At 33.9% G+C, this 19,605-nt stretch overlaps 1 protein-coding gene across 2 annotated transcripts in view; it reads left to right on the top strand.

Annotated features, from left to right (window-relative positions):
• The window catches only part of COG5 (component of oligomeric golgi complex 5), a 286,168-nt gene that overhangs the window by 113,285 nt on the left and 153,278 nt on the right, over nt 1–19,605 (top strand). For both annotated transcript variants that reach the window (XM_025984069.2, XM_072759956.1), the window contains one exon: nt 17,676–17,806. In XM_025984069.2, coding sequence (XP_025839854.2) covers nt 17,676–17,806 — 131 coding nt within the window. The remainder of the gene's footprint in view (nt 1–17,675; nt 17,807–19,605) is intronic.

Below are 19,605 nucleotides of genomic sequence, written 5' to 3'. Positions count from 1 at the left end.
GAATATTCATAGCAGCATTATTATAGCTTCAAGTTTGAAACAACCTAAATGTACATCAACTGATGAGTAGATAAATAAATATGGCACATCTATACATGGAATATTATTTGGCAATAAAACGGAATGAAGTATTGATACATGATGTGTCAGAGGGTAACTTTGAAAACATAATGCTAAGTGAAAAAAGCCAATCACAAAAGACCAAATTGTGTTGGTCTGTTTATATTAAGTATCCAGAATAGCTAAATTCATAAAGACAGAAAGTGCATGATTGGTTGCCTGAGGCTGGGGCAGAGTGGATTGGTCAGGGGGAAGCAGAAATGGGAAGTTAATAGGAATAGTTTCTTTTTCAAGTGGTAGAGATGTTCTAAAATTAGATTGAAGTGATGGTTGTACAGCTCCATGAATACTTATGTGTGTGTGGATATGTACACACACTTTCAGTGAGTAAACTTGATGGCATATGAAATATATCTCAATAAAGTATTAAAATAATACCGCAGAGATTATTTCATAAAAACATCTGAAAAGTGCACTGTAAGTGCATTGTAAGTGTATCTTTCTTATACTTAGAAGAAACATTAGGATATTTTGGCCTTTGAATTTTCTTTGCCTTTTATAATAAGTAACAGCATGCATACATAGTATATATGGTGTGCTTCATGTATCATCTAGTTACTCAAAATTTCCTAAAAATATTGGATTGCTAATTCAGGACTTGGAATTAGAAACATCCCATTCATTCCACTCTACATAAACATATCAGGTTCATATGCTTGCCAGAGTTATACCAAGATCATAGTTTATTTAATCTCTGAAAATTTAACTAAAATATGATTGTTTCATAAAGATCCTGTATAGTTTGTATTTATGTTTCTATATGTACAGCCCCATTTTTAGGTTAAAATTTTGAATAGTACCTTTAGGAGTATTCTAGTACTTAGTGTATTTCATTGTACAATTGTTTGGTTATGTAAAATTCTTGCATTTTCTTTTATAATATTGAGCAGACAAATGCTAATGATGGAATTGGCATCATGATCTTATTTTATTAGCAAAATATCTGATTCCTGTGCTTTAAGCTCAAATAGTTTGTTGTTGTTCTTCCACTTTCCTACTCCTCTTTACAAGCCTAATTCATTCATTGTGAAAATCGTGTTCAGTAGCTCAAGAGCTCTTAAGCTAAGAGTATACCGAACTCGCTGGTAATGGACCAGCGAATGTTGTATAGATTAAATGGCTCATCCTGCAGCTGCTGTGCATGTGGAACCTTCATTGACTTTAATTCTCAATTAACTCATTTGGTCTGTAGCTTCAGGCCTAAATTGGGGGTTGATTGAAGATGGGGGAAAAATGACTATATCAGAGAGAGGATGTATGAGTTTCCTCAGGCTGTTCTAACAAATTAGCACAAACCGGTGGTTTAAAACAACAAAAACTTCTCTCATAGTTCTTGGGGCTAATAGTCTGAAATCAAGGTATTGGCAGGGCTACGCTATCTCTGAAGGCTCTAGGGGAAGAAACTTTCCTTGCCTCATTGAGCTTTTTGGTGGTTGCTGGAAATGCTTGTTTCTTGGTTTATAAATGCATCATTCCTACCTCTGCCTCTCTCTTCACATGGCCTTCTTCCCTGTGCGTCACTGTATCATTACATGACGTTTGCCATTCTGTGTGTCCAGATTTCTCTTGTTTTATAAGAACTCCAGTCATTGGAGCAAGGCCCACCTTAATCCAGTATGACCTCATTTTAACTTGGTTACATCTGCAAAGAACCTTTTTCCAAATAAGGTCACATTTATAGTTACTAGGGGTTAAGGCCTTAGTCTGTCATTTTATGGGACACAATTCAATCTGTTGTAGAAGAGTATGCTTTGTTTGTAAAAATATTTAACTATCAAATTGTGAAATAAGTTGTGAGTGCAGTATTTTCACAGAGAGTTAACATGAAGTGAATTAGGAGCTATGAAAGAGAAGAAATTATCGAACTTGGGCCATTGTCAACTTTGATGTATATTCTCCTCTCTTGAATTCCCTGTTAGCTTGGGCCCTTCCACTATTCTCCTTACCTCCTTACCCTTGGCCCCTCAGTTGGACTCCCGTGTGGTTTATGTACACATAACCTTGCTTATGGAGAGAGGTTTTAAAGTGTTGATGGTCAGACTGGATAAAGTTACTTTAAGATGAGAGGAATTACCTTTGTGGCCAGGTTTGTCAGGTAGGCCCTTCACTACCTCAGTACAAAACAAAGACCCAGGAAGCAAGTAGTAGTTAGAGATCACTGGGATAGTTTTCTGAGTCTCTGACCATTGTCAGATTCTATAAGTACTTCAGCTTTACCCAGCACTCCAGTTCCTAACTGACCTCTCCTTGTCTGTCAGCCGGGGTTCCTAGTTGAGGCCAAGTGAATCTACTTCAGCTAGTTTAAGAAGAAAGGAATAACGAAATTTTAGAGAGTGTATGAGAAGAACAAAGCTTTAGGAGGCCAAAGAATCAAACTTTGATGTTGAACTTCCAGACAGTTGAAATATTCAGCCATACTTAGGGAACTGTTGTGTTAATCCTGTTTGGGTCACTTCCCAAATCCTATCTTTATAGTTTATTAGTTGTGAAATAGGGAAGATAATTAACTGCTCTGTGTATTAGTTTTGTTGTCTTTAAAGTGGAATAGATAACTAAAGGGCTGTTGTATTAAATGATGAATATACAGGTTCTTATAACACTGTCTGGACACATAGTATATTAATTTCCTAGGATTGCTGTAACAGAGTACCCTAACCTGGATGGTTTAAACAGCAGGAATTTATTCTGACGGTTCTGGGGGGTGGAAGTCCAAAATCAAGATATCAGTAAGGTTGGTTTCTTCTTAGGCCTATGAAGGAAGAATCTGTCCCATGTGTGTCCTCTCCTGATGGTTTGCTGGCAGTCTTTGGAGTTCCTTGGCCTGGAGAAGCATCATCCCAGTTTTTCCCTTCATCCTCTTGTGGTATTCTTCTTGTGTGGGTGACTTGTCCAATTTTCCCCTTTGTATAAGGACACCAATCAAATTGGGTTAGGGGCCTCATTTTAAATAATTACATATGAAACTACCCTAGTTCTCAATAAGGTGACATTCTGAGGTCCTGGGAGTTAGGACTTCAGCATAATATTTGGGGTGGGGTGGGGCATATCTCAACCCATAATAAACACGTAGTAAGTGCTATGTGAATGTGAATTATTATTGTTATTCTGATAAAGAGTTGTGTTATGACTGTAATCTTTTTTTCTTTAATGTGCTGCATCTGTGTGGATTAGAGAGTAAATATTCTTAGATGAGGATTAACTTTAATTTTGTAAAACTTAGTTTACAGCCTTCATGTTGTTTCTTCACAGTAAGGACTCTAGTCATAGTGTGGGTATATGATTTTCCTATAGCTATGTGATACTTCTTGTGTTTCAGAAATAGAACAAAAATTAATATGGTGAGAAGTTGTTACATCTTATAGATAGAAGGAGAGAGAGATTGATTATATGATCATAGATGTTTACCTAATAGGTACTATTCTTACAAGAGTAAGATATATGACTCTGTATCTTCCTTATTATTTTTTTTTATATTCTTGCTTCTTAGTGCTTTACACTATATAAACAAGATCCTTTAGTGACCAGATCTTTAGAGGGGGGAAACAAAGGATTTATATGGATTTTATATCTTTTAAGCATTGCATCTAAACCAGTATGATATCATTACTGTATTTTCTTTTTTAAAATTTTTTTTAAAATTTTTTATTTATTTATGATAGTCACACACACACACACACACACACACACACACACACAGAGAGAGAGAGAGAGGCAGAGACATAGGCAGAGGGAGAAGCAGGCTCCATGCACCGGGAGCCCGATGTGGGATTCGATCCCAGGTCTCCAGGATCGCGCCCTGGGCCAAAGGCAGGCGCCAAACCGCTGCGCCACCCAGGGATCCCAATTACTATATTTTCTTAAGTGTGTTCCTTGAGTGCTGATTCTGCTAGATTTTCTGCAATTTGAGGAACAAAAACGGGATAAGGAGATTTGGGGAATATATATTATATGCCTCTTTTGGATGTTTCTGCTGAGTTATGGTTTTGAGGAGTATTATATAGCTAAGAAACCTGCTTTACTTTGTATTTAACCAACAGTTCCTAAATTTGTGTATCACAGCACAGAGTCATTGTTTACTAAATATTTAATCTTTTTGAGTGCCAGGACCTTCGAGAAAAGCAGTCTCACTGGTATCCTTAATTAGGAATTATATAATTGTTTTTAGGTATCTGAGAACAAAATCTCTTAATGTATAAGCAAATTGGTAAAATTTTTGGTTAGGGAGACTGCCTGGATTGTAGTTGTGTTTTCTAGTTTGCCAACAAAGCTGTATTGTAAATGTTTCTGAAGGTAGAATTGGTGTCTGTTCTCTCTATATAGACAGTACCTACCACAGAGAAGGCATTTAAATGGCTGAAAGAGAAAATCAAAGTCGTACAGGTCCTTCTTACCATCATCTTTCATAATTAAGATGAAGAGGGAAAATGATTTTTTTGTTGAATAAGCTCTGTAGTTCTGTTTGATGTATTTCTGTTGCAGTCTTTCTTCATTTAAGAAAAACCAGCTTTATCAAAGTATAATTGATACACAATAACCTGCACATGTTAAATAGTACAATTAAAAAAACAAAATTACAATTTGATAAATTCTGACGTGTTTATATGCTGAGAAACCAAAGCACAATCAAGGTGTAACAGACATATTCCGCACCTCCAAAGTTTCCATGTCAGGACTCCCTCCTGCCCTCCCTGAAAATTCCCTCTCATCCCCAGGGAACCACTGACCTCCATTCTAGCTTGCACTTTCTAAAATGGTATAAATAGAATGCTACAACATGTGCTCCTTTTTTTATCTGACTTCTTTCACAAAGCATGAATATTTGAGAGTCATCTATATTGTTTTGGTGTAAAGTCATTCATCAGATTCCTTTTGTAACCTTTTAATATCTTTAGTTATTTTAGTGATGTCATCTCTCTCAGTCCTGATACTTGGTAACTTGTGTGTTCCTTTTTTTTTAGTCAGTTTAGCTAGAGGTTTTCGGTCTTATTTATCTTCTAAAGAATTTGCTTTTGGTTTCCTTGATATTCTTTATAGTTTTAGATTTCTACTTTGTTCTTCATTATTTCATTTATTCTGTTTGGGGTTTTGTTTGTTCTTTTTTTTTTTTCCTAGCATAAGTCTTCAGTGCTCTAAATTTCCATCTTAGTATTGCTTCGACTATATCCTGGAAACTTTGCTTTATTAGTGTGTATATGTATGTATGTATTTATTTTTAAAGATTTATTCATTCATGAGAGACACAGAGAGAGGCAGAGACACAGGCAGAGGGAGAAGCAGACTCCATGCAGGGAACCCAATGTGGGACTTGATCCTGGGACCCCAGGATCACGCCCTGGGCCAAAGGCAGACGCTTTAACCACTGAGCCACCTAGGCGTCCCTTCATTTTCATTTAGTGTAAAATGTTTTCTCTTTTTAATTTCCTCTTTCATCATGGGTATTTTTTAACAGACATCACTTTGTCTTGAATACTTAAAATTTTTTAAAGAAGTTATTTTTTTGAATATTTAGAATTTGAACTTTTAGAATTTTCTAGGGGTCTTTGTTGACTTCCGATCCATTTTGTTCAAAAAACATATGTTGTATGAACTGAGTCCTTTTAAATTTATTGAAACTTGATTTAGGCCCGGAGTGTTGTCTTATCTGCTAAATAATCCTTTTATACTTGAAAAGAATGTGTCTTCTGATGTCATGTGGAATGTTCTATAAATTTCAATTGGGTCAGTTTGGTACATCTTGTTCAGGCCTTTCAGTGCTTAGATTTATCTATCTTCTTGTTCTATCAGTTATTGAATGAAAAATGTTATAGTCTCTCACTGTATTTTCCAACTTGATCATTTCTCCTTGCAATTCTTCAGGGTATTTTGAATTTCTTTTATTACATGCAGAAATGTTTAGGAATATGATGATTTCGATGACTTGACCCTTTTATTACCATAAAATGATATCTCCTTCTTATTATTCTTTGCCTTGAAATCTACTTTTAAAAATATTAATGTAATCAATGTAGGTGTTTTTAATTAGTATTAGTTTTGTGTATCTTTTTCTGTCATTTTACTTTGAATTTTTTTTTTTTACTTTGAATTTATTTGTGTCTTCATATCTTCAGTGGGTTTTTGTAGGCTGTGTATACTTTGCACCTTTTTCTTAGATGCAGTTTTATAATCTCTGCATTGTAATTGGGGTGTTTACACAACTTAGATTTCATTTCATTATTGGTGTGATTGAGTTTAATGCTACCATCTTGCTTATAGTTTTCTGTTTGTATCATTTTTATGTATTATCTGTTCATTGCATCCCTTTTTTTCTACCTTCTTTTGGAGTATTTTTATGAGACATTTTATCTCATTTGTTGGCTTATTAGCTATAATCTCTGTGTTATTTTTTAGTAAACATCATTAAATTATCAAAGTTCCTTTCCTTGTCTCCTAAGAAACTCCCCTTGATTATGATGTATTATTATTTTTTATATATTCCTAGATCCTATTTGCTAATGTTTTGTGGAGGAGTTTTGCATCTAGCTTTTGAGGCAGATTGTTCTAGTTTTATTATTATTTTAAAAATGTCTTTGGCTTTTGTATCAGGGTAATGAGATTTGCTAATATTTTGAGAATTTTTGTGTCTATGCTTTTAAGGGAAAGGTACTTTTTGTAGTGTTCTTTGTCTAATTTTGGGAAATGTTCTTTTGTGTAGAGTTAGGTTATTTCTTTTTTCAATGGCACTGAAACCACCAGGGCTTATAGATTTCTTATTTAGAATGTTTTGAGCTACAAATTCAATTTTTAAAATAGTTTCAAATCTTTTTAGATCATCTTGTATGAGTTCCAGTAGTTGCATCTAAGTTAAAAACCTATTCATAGTATTCCATTATCCTTTGAATGCTGTGAAGTCTGTAGTGGGTGGATCTTCTTTTTCACTCCTGTTATTGGTAATTTGTTCTGCTTTCTTCTTTGTTGGTCTTACTAGGGCTTTAATTTTTATTGATCCTTGCAAAGAATTAACTTTTGATTTGATTGATTTTGTTATTCTTGTTTTCAGTTTCATTGATTTCCTCTTGTTTATTCTGTTCTTGTTTATTTTGCTTTTTTTCCTAGTTTCTTGTGGCAGTAGATTTGATTATTGATTTGAGACTTCTTTTTTTCCTAATTACACATTAAAAACCCCCACACATTTAGTGTTACTAAATTCCTTCTAACTGCTGGCTTAGTTGAATCCCCAAAGTTTTGTTGTTGTGTTTTCATTATCATTCAGTTTAGTAATTTTTGAAAAAAAATTTCCTCAGAGATCCTTTGTGACCCATTGATCATTTAGAAATGTGTTGTTTAGGAGCGTCTGGCTGGCTCAGTTGGTAGGGCATGTGACACTTGTAAGTTTGAGCCCCACGATGGGTATGGAGATTACTTAAACAAAACAAAACAAAACAAAAAAAACCTTTGGAAATGTGTTTAATTTCCAAATAGTTGGAAAATTTAGTTATTTTTCTGTTTTTCTTAGTTTGTTACCATTGTGATCAAAGAACATATTTTGTACGATTTCAGTAATTTTAAATTTTAAATGTTTGTACTTTTGGTACAAAAGTACCAAATTTTGGTACAAAAGTACCTAAATTTTAAATGGTTTGTACACCAAGGGACATGCTCTGTCTTGGTTAATGTTCTATGTGTAGTTGAATAGAATATGTATATGTTTTTGTTGGTTGGAGTGCTCTGTAGATGTCAATCAGATCCCTTTGGATTTTGGTGGTGGTCATTTTTTGTAATATCCTTGCTGATTTTATCTAGTGCTTATCTACTTATTGAGGGAGGGATATTGACACTTCTACTCAGGTACTGAGTGGAAGGTAGGCCCTGACTAAACCACTTGCCATATCTTCCTGGAGGACAACAAAGGAGGTTTGTATAAATCTATGTTTTAGATAGGGGAAGAAAACCAAACCACAATGCCCAGAGGAAAATAGAAAATACACTGTCTTTATTGGCCCTGGGAAGTTTTTTTGTGCTAGCTGAAACAGAGTAAGATTTAGGAAAGAAAAAAGAAATCTTTTTTTCAATTGTAAGGTTTTTTTCCCATCTTGCAGTGAGAGCCAGGGGGGAAAAAAAAAGAATAAATCTTTCGATGCTAAATTTTCGTGAAGCTTTGAAGAACAAGAAAGATCAGCATACCCTGAGAACTGTTTTGGACTTGAAATAGAAGGATTCAACCACAAGAGTTCACTTAAGCCTGAAGATATGCTGTGCATAGTACAAGCAGTAAGATCAATTAAGCCTTGGTTAGAAAAGTACAGATTTTACCCTTATTATTTTTTTGTAATACTGAACTCTTTAAGAGTGTTTTTTAGGGCTTTTCTCCCCGCCCCCATGAAGAAAGAAAGGGAGCAATTAACATCCTGTTTATAAAAAAAATCACTTAGTTACATGTAATTCTTGATATTTTATAAAACATTCTTCATGCATATTATCTCATTTGATCCATACCAGCCTGTGAAATGTGTAACACAGCATTTTTCATCTTAGGACTCTTAAAAAGGTTAAGTGATCTTTCTCAGGTCATAGAATTGAGTAGAATAAAGTTCAGGTGTTTTCGTTCCTAGTTGATTCTTCACATCATACTCTGCCTTTGAAAGGATATACCTCTTTTCTCTGAAACATGTGGAATTGACTTTAGTTAAAAGGTTCCTATTGATTTTATAAGTGTTCTAATAATCATGCATTACTTCATTTTACATAAAGATAAATGTAATATATTATAAAAAGAAAAAGTTTTATTTTATTTTTTTCAAAAATTTTACTTATTTATTCATGAGAGACACACAGAGAGAGAGAGAGGCAGAGACACAGGCAGAGGAAGAAGCAGGCTCCATGTAGGGAGCCAACGTGGGACTCGATCCCCGGTCTCCAGGATCACACCCTGGGCTGAAGGCAGGCGCTAAACCACTGAGCCACCCGGGCAGCCCAAGAAAAAGTTTTAATAGAGTGCAGCCCGGGTGGCTCAGAGGTTTAGCGCCTGCCTTCAGCCCAGGGTGTGATCTTAGAGACCCCGGATCGAGTCCCGTGTCCGGCTCCCGGCATGGAGCCTGCTTCTCCCTCTGCCTGTGTCTCTGCCTCTCTCTGTCTCTCATGAATAAATAAATAAAATCTGCAGAAAAATTTTTTTAGATTTTCAAACATTCACTTAATTATTAACCTCCTCTTACATAAACTTGTTTTTAATATCCTTTGATAATTTTTTAAATTGAGAACTATAATTCTTTATATGTTTTTTTTAAAGATTTATTTACTTATTTATGATAGACCTAGAGAGAGAGAGAAAGTGCTCCATGCTGGGAGCACGACGGGGGACTCGATCCCGGGACTCCAGGATTGTGCCCTGGGCCAAAGGCAGGTGCCAAACCACTGAACCACCCAGGGATCCCTCTTTATATGTTTTTAATGGTAACTTTTATGTATTTGATTTCAAATTTTTTCTTCATTATTTTATTTTTTCATTGGAAAATTTTAAAATTTTATATATTAATAGTTGTGAAATTTCTCTTGTGATTCATTTGGCTATTTTCCCCATAGTTGGAATAAATATTCCATATTGTTTTTAAAAAATTTTCTGTGATGGGTTTATAATACTGTGAGAAGATTTTATTACTTTTTCCTATTTGTTTAGTTATATTTTGGTTGTCATACAGTAAAATCTTATACACTTATTTATTTTAATGATTATTTATTTATTTATTTATTTGAGAGAGAGAGCAAGAACAGGGGTGGGTTGGGGATGTAGATAGGGTGGGACAGAGGGAGAGAGAGAATCCGAAGCATGCTCCAAACTCAGCATAGAGTCTAATGTGGGGCTTAATCTCACAACGGTGAGATCATGACCTGAGCTGAAATCAAGAGTTGAAGGCTTAACCAACAGAGCCATCTAGGCACCTCTCTTATAAACTTTAAACCTATGTTATTTTATTCTTTATTTCTGAGTCATCGGTTCTACTTTTGTACAAATACACATTACTATTTTATAATTTTGCTTTATAATTTCATTATGTTTTCATTTATATTATACATTATCAAAATTAAACTATAATTGCACATAAACATTTTTTTAAAAAATATTTTTCCTAAAGGTGTTTTTTTGCCATCAGACTCAAGATATCTACTTAAATATGATTAAAATATGTCAACCAGAAAAATAAAACACTCTTTACATGTAGAATAAGGAAATGAAAACCAAAATTTGTGTGTAGTTGTCTTTGTTGGTGTTTTGTTAGAATTTTTAACTTATAATTTCTAACTTTATATGTTTTCTTTTTTTTTTTTTTTTTAAGATTTATTTATTTGCACATGCATGAGCAGGGGATGAGCAGAAGGAGAGGGAGTCAAGCAGTGTCCCTGCTCAGCCAGGTTTTTACCCAGGACTCTGAGATCATGACCTGAGCAGAAACCAAGAGTTGGACAGCCAACTGACTGAGCCACCCAGGCAACCCAAATTTATTTAAAATTTAAAGAAACACCCTTAATGTTTCTTTAGTGAAAAAAAAAATTTTTTTTTAATGATCAAACAGGGTGCCTGCATGACTGAGTCTGTAGAGCATGGGGCTCTTGATCTCTAAGTTATGAGTTCAAGTTCCATGTTCAACATAGAGCTTACTTAGAAAAAACCCCCAACCAAACAAAATGAATAGAAAGAGGGGGAGAGATAGTGTGTGTGTTTCTTTAAAACAATTTTCAAAACTACGTTGGACTATCTTAGATTTGTTTCAAATAGCAAATAAGGATTCTGGTATAATATTACTAGTATTATTATCATTGTCATTATTGACTTGAGTACCTTCAATAAGTGGAAGCCCAGATCTCATTGTTGATTGCACAATTAATTCTATCAGTACTGTAACCTTGCAGCATCCATGTTGTTTGGTGGTGTTTTATAGTTATTATTTGCCTGGTAGTAGTTTAAATTTGTTACTTATTCTCTAGTAATTATGTTTTTTTATAACCTAAAATATGGCAGCAAAGAAGATTGATATCCACAGTGAATTAAAATGAATCATTGTGGTAAGCCCTGATCTTAAAGTATGACTTAATCTTGATTTAAAGATAAAATATTTGTAGAATGACTGGGTATTATAGTATATGTTGGCAAATTGAATTTAAATAAAATATTTTTAAAATTTTGTAGAATGGATTTTAAAATGACGTTTTCCTTTTTAGATTATTATTCACCAGTTTGCTAGATAATCCTTCATATATCACTGCCTTGCTTTTGTAAAAGTCTGAAGTTTATAATCAGGGCTATGTAGAAAAAATAAAGGTAGAGTTTTTTAGTTAATAATTATGTGATTCTGAAAATGGCCTCAAGGAGTAAGGCCATAAATAACTAAAAATTAAATAATTAGCAAACTGGGAAATATTCATAGCAAATATGATATGTAAACATTGAATATTAATATGTAATTAATATAAACAATATAAGAAAAAGATAAGGGAGTAAAAATTATTTAGAGATTCTCCAAAGGAAATACAGGTAGTATAAAATAGTTATTTAGCTTCATCATTTAAAAATTATAGCAAACCATGAATAAGAACATACTACTTCTGGCAGCACATAAAATATTCAAAACAGTGATTATATCCAGTGCCATTTATGGTAAAGTGACTCATAGGTTATTGGAAAAAAATGTATAATGTGATATAGGCATTTTGAAAACTAGTTTGATAATTTGTATCAAAAAACTTAAAAGTGTGACTGACTCAGTAATTCTGTCTTTGATTATTTCCCAAGGGAATAACTCTAGATATTTAGAATTTTTATATGTAAAGATAAAATAGTTATTTATGATAATTATTCCATTCTAGGTGAATGAATAATTTTTGGTTCATTTATTTGATGAAATGTTGGGCAGCTATTAAAAATTGGTATTTATAAGGACTATAATAGTATGGGTGAATACTTTTAACATCAAATTAATAAGACATTGTAAATAAGCAATTACAAACAAAAACAGGAACAGAAGAACTTATGAGTAGATTAAAAAGGAGAATAAGACTTTAAAGGAATATAGTAGACCTTTATTTTCGATTTTAAGCACCACCAAGATTTTAAGTATTTTAGGAACATCTGAAGGTTGCTTGAAATTTCTCGGAGGCACATATCTGAATTGTGCTCTTTGCAAAGTTGGTGTGTAGGAGGGAGTCACTTTCATTGGTAAGTGACTATAGCCAGCTGCCCAGTTCCTTTATGTCAGTTTTTGCTTTTTCTGCTCTTTCTCAGATAAACATCCAGGAGGAGGATATAGTCTATTTTGGTGCTACTTGAGAATTTGAAGATTCATAAATTTCTCAGACATAATCATGTATTTTCCAGTGATCCAGTTGACTTTTGTGACCTCTATGTTGTGAGGTTATATAATTACCCCTCTTTTGAAATATTTTTTTCCTTCCTTCCTTCCTTCCTTCCTTCCTTCCTTCCTTCCTTCCCTCCCTCCCTCCCCCCACTTCTTCCTTCCTTGAGAGAGAGAATTTATGAGCGGGGTAGGGGCGGTGGGGAGGAGCAGAGGAAAGGGAGAGAAGCTTAAGCAGACCCCATGCTGAGTGCAGAGGGGCTCAATCTCCCCACCCTGAGATCATGACCTGAGCTGAAATCAAGAATTGGATGCTTGAGGGGCGCCTGGGTGGCTCTGCAGTTGAGCATCTGCCTTTGGCTTAGGGCGCAATCCCGGAGTCCTGGGATCAAGTTCTACATCAGGATCCTTGTATTGAGCCTGTTTCTCCCTTTGCCTGTGTCTCTGCCTCTCTCTCTCTCTCTGTCTCTCATGAATAAATAAATAAAATCTTAAAAAAAAAAAAAAAAGAATCGGATGCTTGACTGATTGAGCCACCTAGGAACCCTGGAAGTTTTTCAATTTCTAAAAATTCCTTAATGAGCATATTTTTAAAAGGAAAAGACATGACTTTTTTTTTTCTTTTTAAGATTTTATTAATGCATGAGAGAGAGTTAGAGACATAGGCCTAGGGAGAAGCAGGCTCCTTGCAGGGAGACTGATGTGGGACCGAGTCCCTGGACCTGGATCACGACCTGAGCTGAAGGCAGATGCTCACCACTGAGCCACCCAGGTGTCCCAAAACAAGACTTTTTCCAGTTACCAGTTAATAATTCTAGCATTAAACTTTTAATGGACAGTATCTTTTTAACATGTGTAAGCTACAAATACTACCTACGAAGTTTAAGAATTAGAATATTATAAACCTGTTGTATCACCTATCTCTACTAGCTTTTCTAATTGTTGTTAATGTTTGTATGTGTCCCTAAATAATATATTATTTAATTTTGCATGTCTTCATATAAATCACCTCTTGCTGTGTATATTCTTCTAAAACTTGCCCTTCTTCCATAATACTATTTTACTAAGAGATATTGATATTGATGTTATACCTTTCATTTTTTATTTTTACTCCTGTGAAGTAGTATTTTGAATGAATGTTACATTTTATTCATCTCTTCTCCAATTGATGGTCGTTTTGGTGGTTTTCATCTTTTTTTTTTTTTTAAACAATGCTGTTGTGAACATTGTACATGTCTTCCAATATGCGTGTTTAAGAACTTCTCTGGATTATGTGCCTTGTAACTTTATATTTTGGTCATAGAGAAATTCGTATAAAATCTTATTAGATTATCCCAAATTGATTTTCAAAGTGGTTTTTAGTAAGTTACAATGTTTCTCTTTATACACACATGTATATACATGTACATACATGTCAGCATGCAGATATACATATGTATGTATATATTTATTACAGTTAACATGGTGATAAATGTCTTCTACCCAAATATATTAAGATTTAATTGTTAAAGTATAATTAATGTTGACATATTTCAAAATTTGGCATTTTAGGACATTTTATATATTTTAAAAGTTTTCCTTTTTAAATTTTTATTAAGCACAAAATAGGAGTTTTTAAATGCTGTCTTTGTTCCGCCCTGTCTTAATCTAATTCCCTGAACAGTTAATTCTGATATAATTTTTACATCTTTATCCTTTCACTGAGCAAATTGGAATACTACAGAAGGAATACAATCTATTCTTTGAATATAAAGTTATCTTCTCTCTGAGGCTTGTGGGATTGGCCTGGGGTGATCTAGTGAAAAGACTGAAGTCAGACCTGGATTTAAATTCTTCTTTGCTGCTTACTAGCCAGCTGAATTTGTTAATAATTTAATAATATTTCTAGTAAGGTTGTTTAGAATATTACAAATATTGGATGCATACATTAAAATAATAAAAAGACATTTTGTATCCAGTTTAATGCCCTCAACATGTTAGGTGTTCAAAAATTATATTATTGGAATCATCATCATTTGTTTGTCCTTGGCTTCAGCCCCTAGATGTGTTTCACAAAGAGCAATGTGAAAAGACTTAAAACACTAATAGCAATTGTATGGAACAGTTAAACAGGAGGGGAGAATTTAGTGCAATCCTTCCATTCTCCTGGCTAAGTGGGTGGGAGGTGGCGGTACTTTGTTTTTTTTATTGTTTTTTTACTCTCCTCTTTCTACATTTAACCTGTCCTTTTTTTTTTTTTTTAAGATTTTATTTATTTATTCATGAGAGACACAGAGAGAGGCAGAGACATACGCAGAGGGAGAAACAGGCTCCATGCAGAGAGCCCATGTGGGACTCCATCCTGGGATGGGACCCCAGGATCATGCCCTGAGCCAAAGGCAGATGCTCAACCACTGAGCCACTCAGGCTTCCCTACTCTTTTATTGAAAAGCTAATTTGTGGAGTAATCAGTAAGGAAAATAATAGGGCTCTCTCCCCCTCCCAGCCATAGGATTTTTGTATTCCAAATATAGTATGTATTTTGGTTATTTTTTAAAAGTGAATAGCTGTATTTTTTTTTAAGTGAGTATACAGTGGATAAGCAGGGGATGGAGCAGTGGGATAGGGAGTTGATTAGATAATGTGATGGGGGCCATTGTTTACCTTAAAAAAAGTATTGCAATTAATCATTTATATTCCTCTCACCCCTGCTAGATGGTAGACTTTGTGAAAGCATAAAAAGTATTTACTTTTTATTCCCACAACACTTGCATAATACATTTTATCTTTATCCTTCAGTGGTTGCAACTTTGTGCTTTGTTTTCCTTTCTTAGACAATGCTACTTAGGATGAGAATTTAGGTCTGATTCTTTTCTATGGTTGTCTGTGACTTTGATACTCAATAAATGGTTGGAATGAGTGATTTGAATTGTCTTCAGAGTGACAGATCAGCATTTGTAAGAATAAAGCAACTTTTGGTTTTGTTTATCTCCAGAAATTTATAACTGGAGGGAAACTTAAGGTTTATATACTGTAGTTTTTCATTTTTCAAATAAAGTAACTGATATCAAAGATGGCAAGATTTATATTATAAAACATAAATGGCAGAAATAGAATCCAGGTATCTTTACTCATGATGTCTTTTCTCTTTTTTTCTTAATTGTGATATTTTTCCTTCTTAGATTACAAAAAAAAAAAAAAACACGTTGATAGCCTGCTTGAAAAGAAAATAATACTTATTTTCTATCGTGTGCATGTCTGTAGTTTGATTCTATATTGTCTACTAAATGTTTTAGGGTAAACAAAGCATTTCCTCATTGACCATTACCATGGCTGGGGTCAAATATAATTTTCAAAAAAATTCTCTGAAAAATAAAATTTAAAATAAAAAAAATCAGATTAAAAACTTTTTTGTGGGTTATAATCCACCCTACATTTACATAATAGATTGATGTATAAATAATTTTGGCATTCATTAACTTGTTTTGATTCTAATGATCGTTTTAAGAGTTATAAGCATGACTTATATGTTGTTGGCATTTTACAACTGAAAAAATTGGGGCTCGTTGAGGCTATATCTTATGACTGATCAACTAGTGATCAGTTAATTATGAGGCAGAATCGCAAGCCCATATGATTTAAAGGGTTTTGAAACTTTTTCCACTGTGGTAGGCCAAGGTCCCTGTAGATACACACATTTAACAAAAATGCTTGTGGTTGATATGCGATTAGCAATAACCTCTGTTGAGCTGCCCTCTGTTTCCTTTTGTCATTTTTTATAGCGCTATATATGGTGTTCATTCAGTAGATATTGGAGTGGTTAGTTAGCACTATAGTAGGTAACTTGCTGTGACTTTGTTTAAGTAAAAAATGATAACATGGGAGGCGGGGCAAGATGGGGAAAGAGTAGGGTCCCCAAGTCACCTGTCCCCACCAATTTACCTAGATAACTTTCAAATCATCCTGAAAACCTACGAATTTGGTCTGAGATTTAAAGAGAGAACAGCTGAAATGCTACAGTGAGAAGAGTTTGCACTTCTATCAAGTACAACTTGTTTTTGGCCACTCTGCATTGAGCAAAATGACTAGAAGGAAAAACTCACCTCAAAAGAAAGAATCAGAAACAGTCCTCTCTCCCACAGTTACAAAATTTGGATTACAATTAAATGTCAGAAACACAATTAAAAAGCTACTGGTGGCTCTAGAAAAAAGCATAAAGGATTCAAGAGACTTCATGACTGCAGAATTTAGATCTAATCAGGCTGAAATTAAAAATCAATTAAATGAGCTGCAGTCCAAACTGGAGGTCCTAATGACGAGGGTTGAGGTAGAAAAATGGTAACATTTAAGTGCTAGGAATATGTTTTAATAAGACTTAAAAATCAGTTCCAATGAAGAGAATATAGTGAAAAAGAGATTTGATATTCTTGAGTAAGTGGAAAACAAACTAATCTATGTAAAGCAATTATGTTTTTTCAGAAATAATTTATCTTGTTAAAATAGAAAATAGTTTTAGAACTGTGAATAAGCTGCTTAATCTTGAAATCTTGACCTTTAGTTTTAGCATTTTAGTTATCTTAGATATGTCTAAGGTAAGTCAAAAAATAAAAACATAAAAAAATAACTTTCTCAAATTCTAACTATGCACAGTTATTAACATCTTTGTAGAGATCTTTTCATGCTTCTTACTCTGTATGATTCTGTAAATAGAATATGTTAATTCTATAACTAGTTAATTATTATGTAAATTTTTTTATCCAGTGATATGAAAATCCTTCAATGTAAGTTGCTATTAGGCTACATAATCATACAAACTGGCAGTATGAAAAGTGCCTAATTATTTTTATGACTTATTATTCAAATGGTGGACACTTGTTTCAAATACAGAATAACTTTTAAAACTGTCTTGCAGCTTGAGAAATATATAAGATTATCAAGATATTTCTTTACATTAAAATAAATTTGACACTATTTTTTATGTAATCGTTGACATTACTTAGGATTTACTATAATAATAATTTCTATTCTTGTTTTATCATCTCAATCTTCTTTAGAATATTTTGCTTCAGAGTAAAGTTGTTTATTAAATAGAAAATGTTTGGGTAACTGTAGTTTTTAAAATACAGATTTTGAAAGGGAATAAATAGTATTCAACAGCAAATCTATAGTATTTTGAAGAAGTAAGACATGATATTTCAGTACTTTGATATATATTCAATAGTGAAATACTTAAATGTGGTTTTTTTTTAATAGATTATCTTTCTCAAGGAATAGATCTTTCTGGAATAGAAGTAATAGAAAATGACCTACTTTTTATTGCAAGAGCTCGACTTGAAGTGGAAAATCAAGCTAAGCGCCTACTGGAACAGGGGGTAGAGACTCAGGTAATAAAAGTAATAATACTTTTTTAACGTGACAAATATAAGACAGACCTGTCTTTAACTTGGAGGTTAAAAGCTAATATATGCCTTCATCACTGAGGAACTATGCTTACAGTTGAATTGGAAAGTAGATTATAAAGTAAGTACAGGGAAAAGTTCATTTAATATGTATTTATCTAATTTAAAAAATAGATTCTAAGATTTTGGTATGTAATGTACATAACATGAGATATAGTTTATGTGATGTGTCTGTGTAGATAGACAGTACCTGTTGAGTATGCTTATTTTGTCTGAGGCACTCTTACTTATTTAAGCCTTTGAACAACCTAGTGAGGTCAGTATTATTATTTTTTCTGCTTTACAAATGAAGAAACTGAGAATTAATCTGTCAAAGGTCACATAGCTATCACCTGGTATAGTTTGGTTTTAGACACTAAGTACTTAAACCCAGAACCTTGCACCATTAATAATCACTGTGCCATAATTTAAAAAAAAAATTTTATTTTGACTTGAGATTTCTCTTAAGGTGTCATTTTCCTGATGCTTAATGTTCTGAAGTGGAAAAAACCCAAAGGCATTGATGTAGTTGAATCAGCAAATTCAATGTAAATCTGTTATTCTGCGTTACTGTTGTACCCAGATATTTTCTTCGTCTGTATTGGACCCAAATACAATTATTAGTGTCTATTTTTTATTCAGGTCTTTTCAACCAAGAATTGCATTTTGGGCATTTGTATTGGATAAAAATAATTTTACAAATATTCTATTCTTTAAGTAGTCTCTAAATCAGGAAGGTAACTATTTGACTTCTGATTCTTCATTGTTAAAATTTAAAAAGCAATACTGAATGTCACTGTTTTAAGTAACCTTTGAAATTGGTTATTATATACATAATGAAAAGCAAACAAATGATGTGTGCATACAGAATGAAATGCCACATACACACATGCATATAGAGCAGAATACCACAGTGTGAACACATCTGTGAAATCAAGACCCAGGTCAAGAAATGGAAAACTCCCAGCACTCCCGGATTCCCTTTACTCCCTCTCACAGTCACTGCTGTCCTTTCCCTGAAGGTAACTCGAATCCCAACTTATAATACTGAAGATGAACTCTACAGTTCTTCTAGCTTTAGGTCTCATTATGAAGATAAACCCCTTATACTGTTAAAAAAAAAATAAGATACTTGCCTACATCAAATTAGAGAAGATACATGATAGCCTGGGTGGCTCAGCGGTTTAGCACCTGCCTTCGGCCCAGAGCGTGATCCTGGAGTCCTGGATTGAGTCCCACATCAGGCTCCCTGCATGGAGCCTGCTTCCCCTCTGCCTGTGTCTCTGCCTCTCTCTCTCTCCCCCTCCCCCTCTGTCTCTCATGAACAAATAAATAAAATATTTTTTTAAAAAAATAGAGGGGATCCCTGGGTGGCGCAGCGGTTTGGCGCCTGCCTTTGGCCCAGGGCGCGATCCTGGAGACCCGGGATCGAATCCCACATCAGGCTCCCGGCGCGTGGAGCCTGCTTCTCCCTCTGCCTGTGTCTCTGCCTCTCTCTTTCTCTCTGTATGACTATCATAAATAAAAAAAAAAAAAAAAAAAAAATAGAGGAGATACCTTCTCAAAGAAATATTCAAGGAATTCCAAGTCAACTTTGAATTAAGATGAATATTTCTATAGAAAATTGATATCAGCCCAGCTCATTTCGTTGTGAGAGGTAGCAGTTACATTTCAGAAAGTGAAGGATCACAAGCCTTTTGTATTCATCTAATAACTATATTATCATTACCTCAGAGATTTCAAAC

This window comes from Vulpes vulpes, chromosome 5, assembly GCF_048418805.1.
Source record: "Vulpes vulpes isolate BD-2025 chromosome 5, VulVul3, whole genome shotgun sequence".
In the NCBI taxonomy this organism is placed as follows: Eukaryota; Metazoa; Chordata; class Mammalia; order Carnivora; family Canidae; genus Vulpes; species Vulpes vulpes.
The sequence above is the reverse complement of the archived record's forward strand: the minus strand, read 5'-3'. Positions and strand labels throughout refer to the sequence as shown.